We start from the raw sequence: 17404 nt of genomic DNA on the forward strand, positions 1-17404 counted from the left end.
AATAGGTCAGGGACACACAGGGGCTGTGGGTCCCTTAAGAATTTGTCTGTGTGTTTGGAGAATTGCAAAGTGTGGGCAGGGCTCTGATTCTGAGAAAGGAGGTGGCTTGGTACAGTCAGGAGAAGGCAATGGAAGGAGATGTCTCCATCAAAGAAGGCCATGACTGGAGAGAGACTGAGTAGGGGGTGGCCTCAATGAGGCTTGGCAGCATCTCACAGGGAGAGGGAGACTGGGATGGGCTCATAGGTGCTTTTTTTGTTTTTGTTTTTGAATTTTTCTTCAGAGAGGTGCTTTGATTAGAGTGATCTCAGAGGAAAGGCAGGAGAAAGACTACAGGTCACAGCCAGGACATATAGAATGGGAAAGAGATGCTGAGAATATACTGGTGGGTGATATCAGAATCAAGGGAAACAGAGCCACTGTTTGCCAAGCCTGTGTGCCTGGGGTTCAGGCCATTGGCAGGAATAGGTAGGAACGGGAGGTGCATAATTGGGGATGGAGAGCTTGGATGAATCACATGGAGATGGACAGACAAAACACATAGGACACACATGGAGCGTCACATGGACATACAGGTGGCTGTGGCCCTGGAGTTGGTCACAGAGGTGAGAGGTCCTCAGGGGAGTCACAGTGGTTGAAGAGTCAAGGAAAAGTGGACTTATTGAAGTCGCAACTGCCCTGGTATTGTCCATGCTGCCATCCAGAAGGATCTGGCCAGTTGACTGGCAGCGGAAGGACAGGGCTTCCTTAGGTCATGCTGTGATTTCCTCCCTTTTCACCTCTGCCGCAGGCAATTTCAGAGTCAGATGTTATGCCTGATACCTCGCTGGTGCCATCTGTGTGTCTAGTGACAGCCAGTGGCATCTAGAGGCAGACAGTCACTCAACAGCAGAGATAGGGAGGACCTCTGTGCCAGGTGGGAGAAATGTCTAACTTGCAGGCTTTCTGAGGCTCACTCAAACATTTCTATATCATTGGCTGCGGTTGATTTTTATCTCCCAAGACCATGGGTCTTCTGAGAGAACAAAACTGTAATCCCACGGTGGGGATAAATGATATTAAAACACTCAGTTTAATTAACCACGTATTTATCAAAAATATGAGAGGCATTTTTTGAGGTGATAAATGACTGTTAGTCAAAGGAAGGAAGGAAGAACTGAAAGGAAGGAAATAGGGAAGGAAGGAGGGAGGACCAGAAGGCTGGAGGGAGAGAGGGAGAACTGGAAGAGGGAGAAAGGTAGGGGAGTAGATTCTCATCAGAATATTCTAGGCCATTAGCTGTCTAGGAAGAATCCACCCCTCTGGGCTTCTGGCTTCCAAAAGCAGCCAGCACCCTGCTGTCATGAGTCTGAGAAGGTTAGTGGTGGGAAGTATGGCCTGGAACTTGTTAATGTCCCCACGTCCCCTGTAATCATAAAAGCGAGGAACTTCCTGAAGCCTGGCATCCCTTCAGAGATGGAATGGCCAGGCTGGAGCACTTGGGGACTGGAGTGAGACCCTCAGAGAGGCCAAGGTGGGAAGAATGGGATAGAAGGGCTGGGAGGTAGAATTGAGGGTACAGGGAGGAGGAGACGGTGGGAATGTCAGGCAGAATGTGAAACTGTGTGGAGAAAGGAGAGGTTGAAGAGTGAGGGTCTATGGTGGGAAGAGGGAGGGGGCTGGGCTGGCTGAGTATACAGGGAAAACTCAGGGCATAGCAGTGAGATGAACAATTATGGACAATAAAGAAATGATACTAAAAAGAAAAAAATATGATGTAACTTTCACCATCCCATGCAGTAGCTGTTACTTTACAAAGGAAGAAACTGAGCCCCCCAAAGTTAAACAATGTGTCTAAGTTCTCCCAATTAATACATGGCAGACCCCAGGCGCAAATCCCAGGAGTCTCGGTGGGATGCCCACATTCTTATCTCCTTACCACAACTCTCAGCCACATGGAGACATGTCAGTTTAAGGGCTAACACAAATTACCTGGAGCCCCACAGCCAGGCACAGCTGAGTCTGGATCTGAGACCTGGTATCTCAGACTTCCAAGGCTGTGTGTTCACTCCCTAAGACAGGACTCCCCCAGGGAGTCCTGCCATGCATTTCCCCAGGGGTCTAGTGGGACCTAGCAATGCTGTTGAAGTTTGTGGTGGCCAGGACTTACCATGAAGTAATAGAGCTGTGAGGAGCGGGCCATGAACTCTGGCCTACACACAGCCACACAGATCTCCACAAAGCCAGCGTGCTGGCTGGGTTTGGCTTCCCCCATCTCACACACGATCCTGCAAGAGGAGAAAAGACATCCCATGAGCCACAGGATCCAGCTATGACCTGCCTAGCTCCTTTGTCATGCAGGAGATCTCAGGCTTGGCCAGAAGGAGAGACTGAAGGCACATACTCGTCCCTGCCAGGGCTCCTGCTTGGCTTTTCAGAACATGAGGAAATCTGCCAGGCTCTGATGGCTCTCAGTCTGTAATCTCAGCTACTCAGTAGGCTGAGATCTGAGGACTGAGTTATAAAGCCAGACCAGGCGGGAAAGTCTGTGAGATTCATCTCCAGTTAATCACCAGAAGAGTGGCACTGTGGCTCAAAGTGGTAAAGGGCTAGACTTGAGCTGAAGAGCTGAGCTCAGGGACAGTACTAGGCCTAGAATTCAAGCCCTATGACTGAAATAAATAAAAGAAAAGAAAGAAAAAAGAAAATGAGGGAACTCAAGGGAGTCTTGGGAAAGGGCCGCAGTGTTCTGACTCAGCTCACAACTCAGTGATTACCAAGAAGAGGGAAAAATGTTTAGGTGCAGAGTGAGGAGATGAGCCACCCACAGCTCTTAGCAAGCCAACCCTAGAATTTGGAGCTGACCTCAAGTTCTCAGCTCCTCACTTGAGAACAGCTTGCTCTCTTAGGCAGCCTGACTTCAGTCTGGGCAGGAAGATGCTGTGTGTATTTGTAAGGAAAGGTGTGATACAAATACCCCATTTCACATGTGAATTATCTGAGGTATGGAGAAGGTAGTCTTCTTCATCCACATGCATAAGGTCAGTGTTTGTGGATCCCACCAACCAGGGAGCAAAATTATCCCCCCACAAATGGTATCTGTGTAGAATGTATGTGGACATTTTCCTTGTCATTATTCAAACAATATAGCATAAAAACTACTACTAGTATTTCCATTGATGTAAGCATTGTAAGTCAAATAGAGAGGATTGAAGGCACAAGTTTTATGTAAATGCTTGTCATTTTATAGAAGGGACATGAATATCAATCGATTTTAGTATCTGAGAGTTCGTGAAACCAATTCCCTGAGGAAAATGAGATACCTTTGCATTTCCATACCTGTTTATTTAATTTATTTATTTACTTTTTGGAGTTCATTTTGATAATATTATTTTATAGGATCAGATACACACAGGCACTGTGCCTTGTGCTCCTCTTGTAAGAGTATCCTCTTTTGATCATACTGTGCGTGAATTCCTAGAGTATCAGTATATTTTATATGTATCTATGCAAATACAAATGTCATCATATGTATTCATGTGTGAAATTATGTATAAACTGTGTACGTATACATCCATGTGTGTGTACATAAGCAATACACACACAGAAAAAACATACTTTTTAAGATAAAAGTAAAACACAACATATTCACTGTTCTAAATACTTGCTTTTACCCCACAATACAGCATAGACTTTCCTTTCTATTATTCTACATTGCTCTACTTAATTCTTTCTAATAGCTTGGCAATATTTTGCACTATGACTAAACCATCATCTTCCTATTGATGGGTATTTGTTTATCCTGACTTTCCTTCCACTTCAAGTAACACAGACAAATGAACCAAATCACATACATATTTCTGAAGCATATATATATATACAGTATATATATACTGTATATGCTATATATACTATATATGTATATATACTATATATGTTATATATACTATATTTGTGACATATATACTATATATATGATATATACTATATATATAGAGAGTGTATATATATATAAATATATATATATAAATATATATATAAATATATAAATATATATATATATATATATATATATATATATATATAGACTCGGACATGTATCTCAGTGGAAAATGTCACTCAATGGCTGGCCAGCATATGTGGTCGCTACCCCCAAATGCAACCCCATCATAAATTGAGGAACATCTGTGGAGTAATTCATTGAGTTGATGAGTTCTCTATTTTTAGACATACAATTTGCTTCTGGATTTTTGCTACTATGAATAAAGCTGAAATAAGCATTATTGCTTATAAACAGTTGAGCCGTCTAGTTAGTTAGGGAATGGTATAGAAGTATGGTGGTAGCTAAACTATAGAAATTTTTAGTTTGTTTAATTTTTATGGGATAAGACCTTACTCTATAGCCCAGGCTGGTCTTTAATTCAAGATCCTCATGCCTCTGCCTGCCTCGTACTGAGATCGAAGTTACTTCTCATGTCTGCGTGCCTTCCCATTCTGCCTCCCTGGAAAAGGACATTTAAAAAGCATTCTCCATTTCTTGCTTGCTTGCTTGCTTGTTTTTGTTTTTGTTTTTGTTTTTTTGTGGGTTGTGGGTATTGAACTTGTTCTGGGTGCTGTCCTTGAGCTCTTCAGCTAAAGGTACTACCTACCCCTGGGCCTGAGCTCTTCAGCTCAAGGCTACAGCCCATACCCTGAGCCACAGCCCCACTTCCCACTTTCTAGAGGTTAATTGGAGATAAGAGACTCAGGTCCTTTTGTGCCCAGGCTGGCTTTTAATCTTTCTCCTCAGATCTCAGCTTCCTGAGTAGCTAGGATTAGAGGCATAAGCCATCACACCCAGCTATAAATCAGAATATCTGTAGGATTTGAACCTGCATGATGAAACCCCAAAAGGATTTCTAGTCTACCGCCTTAACTACTCTCCATTCTTTTTTTTTTTTTTTGCCAGTCATGGTGATGGAACTCAGGGGCTAAGCACTGTCCTTGGGTTTTCCTCAAGGCTAGTACTCTACCACTTGAGCCACAGAACCACTTCCAGCTTTATTCTATGCGTGTGGTACTGAGGAATCGAACCCGGGTATTCATGCATGCTAGGCAAGTACTCTACCACTAGGCCAAACTCCTAGCCCTCGCTATTCTTTTAATTTATATTTCACATGACTTTCAGTTCTTCGAACATGAATTTTACATTTGTGTTCTTTGCTTGTTTTGTGACATCTGCCATTTATTTTTAAAGCTTCTGTATCTGTTTAGAAAAAAGTATCATCTATTAACTGTGATAAGGCATAAGTATTCTAAACTTATCATTCATATTTTTACTTTGCTTACAATGATTTTTACCCCAAGACCCTAATCTTTTCCTTTATATTGTTTTCTTTTGCAATTATACTTGGAATACATTCACCTTCCTGAAACCAAATACATTTTCTCCTCTTTTCACAGTTTTGTATTTTATACTTGCTTTTTTAATCCATCTGGGATTTATTTTGGGTGTATAATCTGAAATATAAATTTGATAATCTCCTTTTCCCCGGAGTTAACTAACACCATTTATTGGACAATCTTGCCTTTCCTTGTTGATTTGCATGTTACCTTCATTGCATACTAAGATTCTTTTCCTGATTCTTCTATCATTCTACAGACTTAATATTTTAATTATGTGGCTTTATACAACACTTTTGATGATGGTTCACATAGGTCTAGAGTAGATGTGTCTTAAACTTTCCAAGTCATAGCGCAACAGTCTACTTCTTTGGTTTGACTCTTTGAGGAAGGTGTGAGAAAGTTGTAGAAGCCATGGAGATTTCTTTTGTAATGGGGGATTGAGGGACCCATGAGGTGAGCATCCTACTAAGATTTGAGCTTTTCTTAAGTCATCCCATCTCTTATGAGTACCTTGGAAAGACCCAGGAAGAATCAAGGACAACAATTCCAATATTTCAGACTTAACTATATTCCAAGGAGACTCAGCAAATGGAAAAGCCAAGGGCACTTGCTACTTAAGAGAGCCTTACCAGTAGCCCATGCCTTATGCACACAGGAGAGGTAACAAGGTTGCATACCTGGAGGAACAGTAAGATGGTATGGAATAAGAGTCCACTGTGCTGGCAAGCATTTCTTAGTTGTGTTTGTTGGGCTGGAAAATAGTGCTTACTTATTTACAAGGCAGTATATGACTTCTGAATCTCATCACCTGCCTGGGTTTAGAGGTCAAGGCCACCTGTTGAATGACCTTCCCCTGGATTATGTGTACCAGTAGACTTTGCAAAGATAAAAGTAACTTGAAGTCCCCAAAGGATTCAGAAGAGGGTGTGATCAGCTTCGGATGGGGTATGTACTTGTAGGGTGCTAGAGACAACTGAGAAAGCTGAGTGCACACTTGTTTGACCTTGCTTTGCTTCACCTCTACTCCTTTGCCTCAAGGAAGTTTCAATCACTTTTCTCCTTACTCTCGGCCATGCCCTTTTCCTCACTCTATGTCCCCAGTATGGGACACTGGTCATTGGTTTCAGAGGGTGGGGAATAAGGCGGGTTCCACTTGCACACTGTAAAAATTCTAGGGACATTCTCTTTTCCCTGTCACAGCTTTGAGACTGTCTATTAGGATCATGGAGTTGTTTATACAGGTTGAGCCATCCCTAATCAGCAAATTTCAAATCTGAAACTTTTGAAATATGGACATAACACCATAAATGGAAAATTATATGCCATGAAATTTAGGTTCTTGCCCAGAATTATTAAAAGTATTGTATGAAATCACCTCCAGTCTATGTGTAAAAGGTATATAAGGAATATAAATGAATCTTGCTTTAGACTTCAGACTCAAGTTATCTGATTATATATGCACATATATTCCAAAGTCTGGTGGGAGTGGGAATCCCTAATTCGAAACACTTCTGGTTCCAGACATTCCAGATAAAGGAGAATCAGCCTGTAGAGCTATAGCATGCCTTCCGTCCTGCTCTTCACTGTGCCCAGGCGGCCTCCACTTACTGTTCTGCAGGGATGTAGCCATCTACCAACGGGCTGCATTCCACACCAGCCACCTTGACATGGGAGGCGATGTCCCGGAATTCCAGGCCCAGGTTCTCCCCTCGGATGGTAACCTTAGTGCCCCCTTCCCGAGGGCCTGTCACTGGGATTATCTGCAAGGAGGAAGAGAAGTGATTGTACAGGCCAACAGAAGCACCAACAGCGCTGCTTTCTTCACCGTCGGTGTTCAATTCTTGAGTAGGTCTGGGGCTCCCAATAATCGGCCAAGACTTTAAACTGTTTGTATAGATGGTCTTAGAAACCCTGTTCGCAGGTCCCGTGGATCATCCCATCTCACAGAAGAAGAAGGTGACTGCAGGATGACTGATGATCCATAAACTGTTGGGATGAAAGCCTCCAGCCATCTCTTGTGTTGGCTTCCCTCTCTATAAGACCTTCCCTCAACCTGTAGCACTCTTCTCCTAGGATTATCCTGCCCCTTTTTGGAGAGACTTATCAAATGTTACTTGCTATAACTGGAATTCCAAGATCCCTTCTTTTGTTCCTTATATGATAATATTTATTCCTTTTTTTTTTTTTTGGCCAGTCCTGGGCTTGAACCCAGGGCCTGAGCACTCTCCTTGAACTTTCTCAAGGCTAGAGCTCTACCACTTGAGCCTCAGCACCACTTCTGGCTTTTTTCTATGTAGGCAAGCACTCTACCACTAAGCCAAACTCCCTGCCCCAATAATACTTATTCTTGTCTGATTCCGTATCATTTTCACTACGGCATCTCTTCTTTTCACCTAAGCCTTTAAGGTACAGGGACATGAGCCACTGTTCTTGTGGCCTTGTCAGGGGAAACACCAAATTTATAGTATGAGCTGTAACTATGTTGGAAATCACATCTATTTAAGCATCTTTCTAGAGCTGTAGAGGTATTGTCATGGCCTTTGCCCCCATTACTTGGCTTGTTTTCATTTAATTTATTCTCTACCTTGATGCACTGGTCAGCATGCCTCTCCTTCCCTCTTACAGTGTCACCACTGGCCTTACAATTATGAAAAGAACATTAGTTCTTAGTAACCCAGGGCCTGTGTTGAGCTAGGAGTTGCAGGCAGTGCCCACAAGCCAATGACTACTTCCCACATTCTACACATCAAAGAAAGACTCTTCTTCACCTGGTTCTCTATGTCCTTGCACTTGCATCATGGCCCATGGGGGATCAGAAAGGCAGGAGCCTCTAGCCTTTCCCAGTGTGTCCTCTGGCCTTTCTCAGCAAGGGTCACTGATCTCCATCCTGAGGTAGAAGTTGAGGGAGCAAAAATGCAGTAGGCTGGACTTCTCCTTAGGGAAGTTTTACAGGGAGAAACTGCTCACCTGCAGCGGTCTAGCTGTCTCTTGCCTCTGGAACATCCTGTCTGTGGGCATGAGTATTTTGAGAGATGAAAGGGTTCCTGTAATAGTGGAAAAACTACTGCCTTGAAGGTATAGGCCCACTTCTGAATGGGGCAAGTGGGCAGATGTGGAGAAAGCAGAGAGAAGGGTCCATTTTCCCTAATACCTGCCCAGATGGACAGCCAGTCCCAATGTACCCCTAGCACCTGGCAGCAGGTGAGTCCAGCATGAGATTTCAGCTCTGGCTTGTCATCTTATGAAAGTAGTTTTATCTCTGGCCCAGTCTTGATACTCCAGAGGGCTAATGCTAATATGGAGAGCAGTAAATAGACTTTCATACACGGAAATGTGTTCAATTTGATACCTCCTCCCTGTGGTTTTCTTGGACTTCAGCCAAAAAGAAAACAAACTGGGCCCAGCACACCATGAGCTGCCATGTGCTGTGATCCCAGGGATGGCTTCTCGTGAAGGACATGGGGACAGAAATTCTACAGACAAAGTACAGAAGTACAAATGGCCTGTGTCAGGGCCTGGTTACAGAGCAAGGGGCAGTGGTTAGAGCACTGTCCAACTGCCCTCTTATTCCAGGTCTATAGATTAAATCTTCCAATACATTCCCCCAGTCAAAAATTTCTGTATAGAACTTTCTCCATGCAGGAAACTGAAATAGGGGCCAGGAGAAACTTCAAGACAACCAAAAAGGTAGACAGTGAAGAGGCCTGGGTGTGAGACATATTTTGAGGCCCACCTTGAGGTGGAGCAACTTGTCCTTTGATGGTCCCCATTTTGTAAGTGGGATGATAAAGTTTCTTTTTTTCTTTTTCTTTTTTTTGTGGGACATGGGGCTTGAACTAGGCCTGGGCACTGTCCCTGAGCTCTTCAGCTCAAGGCTACAGCCCATCCCCTTGATCCAAGCTCCATTTTCTGTTTTCTAGAGGTTAATTGGAGATAAGAGTCTCAGGTCCTTTTGTGCCCAGACTGGCTTTGAACCTTGATCCTTAGATTTCAGCCTTCTGAGTAGCTAGTATTACAGGCGTGAGCCACCGTGTTCAGCCATGGTGAAGGTTCTTAATCCAGGACTCAGAAGACCTGAGAGTCAATATCGTTTCCATTACAATCTGGTTTTGGTAGTCCTGAGGATTGAACTCATGACCTTCCTCATGCTAGAGGAGGTAATCTATCATTAAGCAACATCTCTCACCCTTCTTTACCCTCTGGGTAGAGCAAATACTTAAGTCTGAACACTGGGAAAGGGCGATAATAACGTTTGCTTTGGTAGGCATGCTGGGCTGAATTATGTTCCTCCTCAGATTCATATGTGGAAGTTTCAAGGAAACCTAGGCTCTCAGAATGTGGCCTTGTGTGGAGATAGGTCTTTATAGAGGCCATAATGAATTCATGAGGTCATTAGGGTGACCTTTAATCCAACATGATGGTGGTATTCTCATAAAAATAAAATAAATGGGCCATTGGAACACTTGGAGACATTTACAGAAGGAAGGCAATGAGAGGACACAAGGGGAGAAGACAGCCATCTGCAGGTCAGGGATCCAGGCCACACTATTTCTTTCCTCAGGAGGAACTGTGGAGTTGTGAGCATGTGCATCTGAGGTATACATCACCTGGTTTGAGGTACTGTATTCCTAGTGGCCCTGGGAACCTAATAGAACAGGACTGCTGAGGAAGATACCATGGATACATGTATTGTGTCCACCACTGCTAGACATCAGAGAATAGATCTGTACACTGCACCAAGCTGAGTACCAGTTTGTTCTCACTAATTACAAAGCTGAAGAAGGCTGCAGCGCTGACATATCAGGTGATGCCCCAGCCCCAGACAAGATGTGGCATGGCTCAAGAGCCTGGAGTGCGTGGCTAGGCCAGCTCAGGCTTACCTCTGTGATGCGTGGATTTGTGCACTTGCTGTTGGCACCTGACAGCTCTAACCACCGGCTCTCGTGGGCAGGACAGTGTTGACGAAGGGTGCATTGTCCTGGGCTCTGGCACCAGCCACATTCAAAGTCTGGGTCAGCCTTGAGGCACAGCCCACAGCTCTCACGCATCGCCCCACACTTGTAGAGGTAAACTGAAGAAGACAAGGGCAAGAAATGCTGGGATGGGAGGTGCTGAGAGCAGTCAGTGACTAAGACGAGTTCCAACCTGGGTTGCTGAGATGATAACGTTGAAGAGCAACTTGGATTCCCTTTGCCACTGTGACTCAGGGAAGACTGGAAAGGACTTTGGGCTGGAGGAAAACAAAATGGGGAGTCTGTGTGTCTCCACTCAGACTCAGCCGTCAAGCCAGACACTGGTGGCTCCTGCCTATAATCCTAGCTACTCAGGAGGCTGAGATTTGAGGCTCACAGTTCAATGCTAGCCCAGACTCAACTGTTATTTGCAGCAAGTCCTTACTCACTTCCTCCCCTCCTAGGATCACTGCTCTGCCAAGAAGTGACAGGGAAGTTTGAACTGGATGCAAAGAAGAAGTCAGGGCCTGTGACAGACACCTGCCAGATGGAGTCCCTCCATACCTTTATTCTGAGCGGGGTTGTCAATGTTGAAGTGTCCATTCCATACAACTGTCAGTTCCACTGGCAGGTTATTAATCTCCATCCCTTCATAGGAATACTGCAGCCAGGACAGGACAGAGGAGGAGAGGAGAAAGTTGGTCATGAAGAAGTCTAAGGATACCCAAGTGCCCAGCCTGGGGAGCTCAGGTCATACAGGGCTAAGGAATGGCTAAGACTGTATGTGTGTACCGCCATACCGATGTATATTTGGATGCATACATGTACATGTATGGATGGGCAGGGGGAGGAAAGGGCATGGAAAGACAAAGTAAGGTGTGAGCTAGGCTTCCATAATGTACCTGTGTGAACACACACTTGTGTGGTAGCTGGTTTAGTGAGTAGAATGAACCAGCTTTCACTGCCCATGGGTCTCTGCAAGAGCCTGCACACAAGAGGCTGTTCCCTTCCTGCTTCCCATAAAACTTAAAGGAATGAAGAATTGTGTTTCTTCCTAACAACTTAAAGAGTGCTGGCCATTGGGTCCTACCTATCCCATACTTACAAGTGTTTTTCTCATTTCAAGGAAACATTCAGGTCCTGGCTTTCACACAGACCTGGAGAGGGCTTATTCTCTACCAGGTACTCGATGTGACTGCAAAGAATATACATGAAGGGACTATGTGCTAGAGTGGTTAGGAGGTTGGGGATGGGGGAGAAGAGGACAACCAGAAGCTGAGGGCAAGAAGTGGGATTCCCACTTGACTTGTCCTTGTTCCAAGGATAAGCCTGGGAACCTGGACAGAACTCAAAAGGCATTCACTGCCTGGAGATGCCACTTCTTGCCATACTGATGCCCTCAGGATGTCCCTCTGGCAGGCTCTCCTCAGCATCTGCTGCTCCCAGCCTGGCTAAGTCCTGAGGATGGAAAGTCAGGAGAAAGGAGGGATACTGGTACCTCTATTCTGTCTCATACAGTATTACTTCTCAGCACTCAAAGCTAGTGAGCAGAGCCCCTTTAGGAGGCTGGCCCATAATTCTAATCTCTCTCTGGTGATTTGCTTATTTTTATCAGAGTTTCCCTTCTGTGGGAAAGAGGTTAGAACTGGGACAGATTTTTCTGTCCAGGAGGGGAAGAGGACTAGCAAGTTGTTGAAAAGATTCATTCAGGGGACTTGGTGGGTGTGAAGTTGTACTGGCAAAGATAATGGGCTCTTTGAGCTGATCTCAGATACAAGGTTTGGAGGGGCCTGGCTTTGCCTCTAAGTAGAGATGTAGCCTGGTCATGAACATTTCTCAAGGAGATAGTATGATCCTCAGTCCAGAAATTTCCCCGAGTCCTTGAATTGCAGAAGGAGTTCCAATGTGAATATGCCATGATGTCCAAAGCAGTAACATGAGTAGGATCTATGTCCAGGCTTCTTTGGGCTTTACTCAAGGGGTTAAAAATCTTAACCTATTTCTTGGCAACATATGCCAGGCCAGGAAGTCTCAGTTGGTGTTTTTCTATAGTAGCTTCCAGGGTGCCATCTACAATCTCACAGACTCCCTCTTGTAATAAGTGCATCTGGGCTCACACGGTAAAGCAAAGCCCCTTAGTATGAAAGTGAAGGTCAGATTCCAGGCCACACTCCAGACATGCTGAATTTGACTCTCTTGAGATGGTGAGCACTTTGAAAGAGCTCCTCTGGGGTTCTGGTTGGAGAATCGCCACAGTCTCATGCAGAGAGGCAGGGGCTGGTCCAATGGAGAAAGAAGTGAGTAAAATCAGCAGACCTCCCTTGCTTGTGTGAGAGAAAAAGCAAGAACACTTGTAGTCCTCCCTCCCCATCTCTTCTTCCCACTCTTCATTTCTTCCTTTTCAAAGGCCCCAGTATGCAGAAATGACCAAGACCCCATTATGGCTCCTGGCTGGAGGGCTATAGATAGGACTGGCTGTTCCTACAACTGAGTCTGAGCACCATCTGACCTCTGGAGTCAATGCTGGGAACCAGATTGGCCCCTGGAAGGAAGCTTCAGTGGCTATGTCAGGCTAAGAGCCCAGCTTCCATCCCCGAGGACTGGTCTGGCTGGAATCCAAGAGAGAGGTAGCAAGCAGGTGATGACTGGAGGGGAGTTAGCCAAATGTTCACAGAAGCTTCAGGATCCACTGTACACACAGAGTGTAGTTCCTATCACTAGACTCAGCTGCTAAATATTTTTCTTTGTGTGCCAATACTGGGACTTGAACTAGGATCTTTCATTTTCACTTGTCTTTTTCACTCAAAATTCTGCTCTATCACTTGAAGCCACATCTCCACCTCACATTTTTGCTGACTAATTGGTGATAAAAGTCTCATAGACTTTTCTGCCTGGACTGGCTTTAAATCTTGATTCTCAATTCTCAGTCTCCTGAGTAACTTGAATCATGGACATGAGCCATCAGTACCCAGATTCCCAAATGTTACTGTGCATTTCAATTTATGTGTGTACACCTGGGAATACTTTGTGAAACTCTGTTTGTGTTGCCTGTGTTTATATTTATGTGAAATAATAATAGCATGTACTGAGGAGTGTTTCTGTTTCTGTGCCAAACACTGGGATACATATGGGCTGTGTGCATATGACAGCATTTGTGTGCTCTACTGCATGCACATGTGTGCAGGCATTTTCTATTCTGAAAAATTTGAAAATAAAAACATCTTACATGGTCAGATAAACTGAGCATTGCTTTTTGGTGCTTTCTCTCATTCCTAAGATCACAACTCTGAAATATTGTAGAAATCATTAACCCCGAAGTCACTGTGTCCATAGACTCTCCCTTGGCAGATAACCAGAATCCACAGGAGTGAACAAGCTTAGAGGGCTCTCTCTCCCCCACACAGTTGGGCAGCTTGGGCTCCTGGCTCCCATCCCCCTAGGCAATCCCCACCCAGCTTCACTTAGCATTTATATAGCTCCCTATAATCAGCAGGCAGTTAATCTGCACAAAGCTTAGTGCTGGGCAGAATGTGTTACAGGTTCCTGGAGGCCAGGAGGTTAAGTGTCTCAATCAAGGTCTGGCACACCACTGGCTGGGCTAATGGATGATTTTACCCATCACCTCCAGGAAGTGTGATCCACCACCGGTATTTCTTCTAAAGCAGACAAGACCCCTGAAGCTCTGAGACACTCTTAGCTTCCAAGTATTTCTTTGTCCTGGGCTCTGGGAATTTTGCTGGAAAGTTCCAGCATGTGGACCAGCAAGCCTGTGCAGAAGAAGCTGAGCATGCTATGTAGCCCTGGGACTTCAGAGGGTTTAATGGCCTGGCTCTCAGCTGTGTTCCAGGGACAAAATCTTTTTCTAATTCTCTCTACCTCTGTTTTGCACATGGAGAAGTATTTGAAGAACACGTGAGGCTGGCATGAGACCCTGGCGACTGAGCCTGGCACCTAGGTCAGCATGACCAGTACTGTAGCCAGCCAATGCTCTTTGTGGCCTAGTCCTTTGTGTGACTGCCAGACTGACAGGAGGTTGTAGACTCTATTATTAGCAGCACTTGACATTTTGCTGGAGCCTTGGTCTAAAGTAGGCCATATACCCTTCAGAGGTTGCCCAGGTCCGCCTTCTTCTCCTCCCACTGCCCCCTGGGGCTGTAGCCATTGGTCCCTAGCCTAGTCACAAATAATGGGGCTGGAAGCAATGCCACCTGCACATCTGGCCCCTCCTTTCTCTGCTCTCTGCTGAGATCTCTGTCACTAACCTCCTAAAGCCACTCTAACCCAGGAGTTTTCTGTTGGAACCTCCTCTCTCTACCTCATGGACTTAAAAAGCAAAACAATCTCTTTGTAATATCCTCTCTCAGGCTGATCAAAGCTTTCTCTGGTCAGAGCTTCAGTGAATACCAAAGCTGGTTATAAAGTGCTTATGTGTGTGTGTGTGTGTGTGTGTGTGTGTGTATGTGTGTGTGCGTGTGTGTGTGTGTGTGTGTGTGTGTGTGTGTATTGGATATGAAGGGCTCCATTGCATATATATACATATACATATGTTGCATATATACATTGCATATATATTTACATATATATGTATATATATATATTCGTTATTGCCTGATCTTTGATTAGAGAGTATGTTTTTAAAATGTAATTCAAAAGTTAAGTTTGTACCTTACTTCTTGTGTGTCTTATGGATGGGATAGCCACTTAGCCTCTCTGGACCTCTGAGCCCCTCTGTTAACAGGATCTAAAAGATAACGCTCTTCATGTCTAATTCTACTTGATGGAGCCTAGTTTTCTATAACTATCAGTGACAAGGCTGATAAAGGAAGAATTTTTCTAAGTAAGTCACTTGGTGACATGGCAATCTGATGGAGACTAGCATAATTCTGGGGTTCTATCATTCCTGTGCAAAGTTGTCTTCAGGAATGCTAGAGGCAGTCCAATGCAACCTGTGTCCAATTTTCACAGTAAACAGAACAGCAGTGGAACCTTCCAGCCTCTTGGAATCTAAGTGAAGTCTCCAGGGCAGGGAGGGAGCTCTGGTCAAGGCTTTTAAAGGACTAACTCAGGCTATTATGTGTGAGTACCTTTGTCTGCCTTACTCAATCAATACAGGGCCACAGTGTGCCTTGTAATATTCATGCCCCTCTTTCTGGGACTGAGACCATAGACTTTTTTCTTCCCTTTCACTGCTTCCTGGGTCCCAGGGACCACTTCACTCAGGAAACAGGGTTATTTTCTCCATGTTCTGACTCCCCCAACACAACTGCCAAGTCAAATGTGGGGCCCAGACTTCCTTTTCATTGGGACTTTCTTAGTTAAGGGCAAATCACTTGAGCCAAGCCCCTAGGGCTGATCTGCTTTGGCCTAAAATTTATAAGGAAGCAGGAGGTGTTTAATATATCCTTTGCTTGCAGGTTTAATCTGGAACACTGCAGAAATCTGGGGGAAACCATAGCCTGTCTGACAAGGAAGATGGGGGAGGTGTACTTGAGACACCAGGGAGGCACATGTAGGGTTTCCAGAGTGTGAGGGCAGGGACCAACACCATCTATGAATGCTGAGCAAACTTTGACAAGTGGCCACACAGGGCCCCATTAATCTCAGTTTCCCCCTGGACTGTATCCTGTGGGAAAATGGAGACGTTTCCATGCAATCCTTTGTTTGGTCCCACATCATGCCAAATACAATCACGACATATAAATACCCATAACCACTTAAAAAATGAATGGGAGATATAGGAGATGACCCTGAAAGCCAGTCCCTATGTAACCTTCGGTAACTCACTCACCTTCTGCATAGGGACAGATTACCCTGAATCAAATGGAATCTGTACTTACTTTTGTGGCCCCTGCTAAAGCTTGCACATAAATCTAATTTTATATTTATTACATTTTGTTCTTAAACAAGGTTCTCCAAGCTGAATATAGTGACTTACATCTTTAATACAAGCACTTTGGAGGCAGAGATCAGGAAGACTACTGCTCCAGGCTAGTCCAGGCAAAAAGTTAGTGACATTTCATTTCAACCAATACGCTAGCTGTGATGTTTCTCATCTAGTTACTTGGTAGGACATAGGTAGAAGGGCTAGAGTCAGAGGCCAGCCTCCGTGGGAGAGATGGCAAAGGGAAGAAAGTGACATTCACACAAGGTGAAACTGAATTAAAGCAAATAGGGCAGGATGTATGGCTTTAATGGTAGAGTGCTTGACTAGCAAGTGCAAAGTCCTGTATTTAAATCTCAATACTGCCCTACAAATCTGGCAGGAGGCCTTGCCCCTGGGCCTGTATCTTCTCTTCTGCATTGTAAAGAATCATTTACTTTCTTATAGCTTGAAAGTATTTTCAGGTGATAGGTATAATTCTGGCTTCTAAAAAGCTAGGTGCAGAAAATTGAGCCCAGAGAGACAGTGGGAGAGTCCAGAGGTGTGGCTGGAAGGCAATAAGCTGAGGAGAAGAGTAAGCTGGCCCAGAAAGAGGATTCATGGTTAGGGACGCTATGTGCTTCATAGGATTTGGGTGGACTACTCTGGGCAACGTGGGGGTTGCTGACCTCTCATTGGTGGAACTTGAACTACAGGCATTTCTAAACACTGAACAGGTTCAAGCTGATTGAAGCAACACATTCCTGGCCAATTCCCACGGATTGATGGTTCCCTTTGCTAACACTTGGTTTGTACAAAGACTTCTTGATGGGGACACAGCGTTATGGAAATGTGAAGGTAGTAGTGGGGTTTTGTGGACTCTGGTGTGGCATTGGGAAACAGGGCCTGGGGCCTCTCAGAAAAGCAAACAGGAATGCTCATGGAGACCAACTTCTTATAAAAAATACTTGTGTGTTATTTACCTGTGGCTCACGCCTGTCCTCCTAGCTATTCCACAAGCTAAGATCTGAGGATCATGGCTTGAAGCCAGGCTGGGAAGACAAATCTGAGACACATATCTCCACCTAACCAGTAAGGTGGAAGTGGAAGTGTAGCTCAAGTGATGGATCACTGACCTAGAGCAGACATAAACAAGAGCTTGAGGCACTGAGTTGAAGCCACAGTATCAGAACACACACACACACACACACACACACACACACACACA

The 17404-nt window shown here is 44.7% G+C and overlaps 1 protein-coding gene across 1 annotated transcript in view; it reads right to left on the reverse strand.

Moving 5' to 3' along the window:
* Plxna4 (plexin A4) overlaps positions 1-17404 on the reverse strand; it is a 338047-nt gene that overhangs the window by 49208 nt on the left and 271435 nt on the right. Inside the window, exons 10-13 of the mRNA XM_090333317.1 lie at positions 10881-10977; positions 10245-10435; positions 6973-7124; positions 2150-2267 (exon numbers count right to left, since the gene is read on the reverse strand). Coding sequence (XP_090189443.1) covers positions 2150-2267; positions 6973-7124; positions 10245-10435; positions 10881-10977 — 558 coding nt within the window. The remainder of the gene's footprint in view (positions 1-2149; positions 2268-6972; positions 7125-10244; positions 10436-10880; positions 10978-17404) is intronic.

Source organism: Megascapheus bottae, chromosome 5 (genome assembly GCF_031878675.1).
Source record: "Megascapheus bottae isolate mThoBot1 chromosome 5, mThoBot2.hap1, whole genome shotgun sequence".
Lineage (NCBI taxonomy): Eukaryota > Metazoa > Chordata > Mammalia > Rodentia > Geomyidae > Megascapheus > Megascapheus bottae.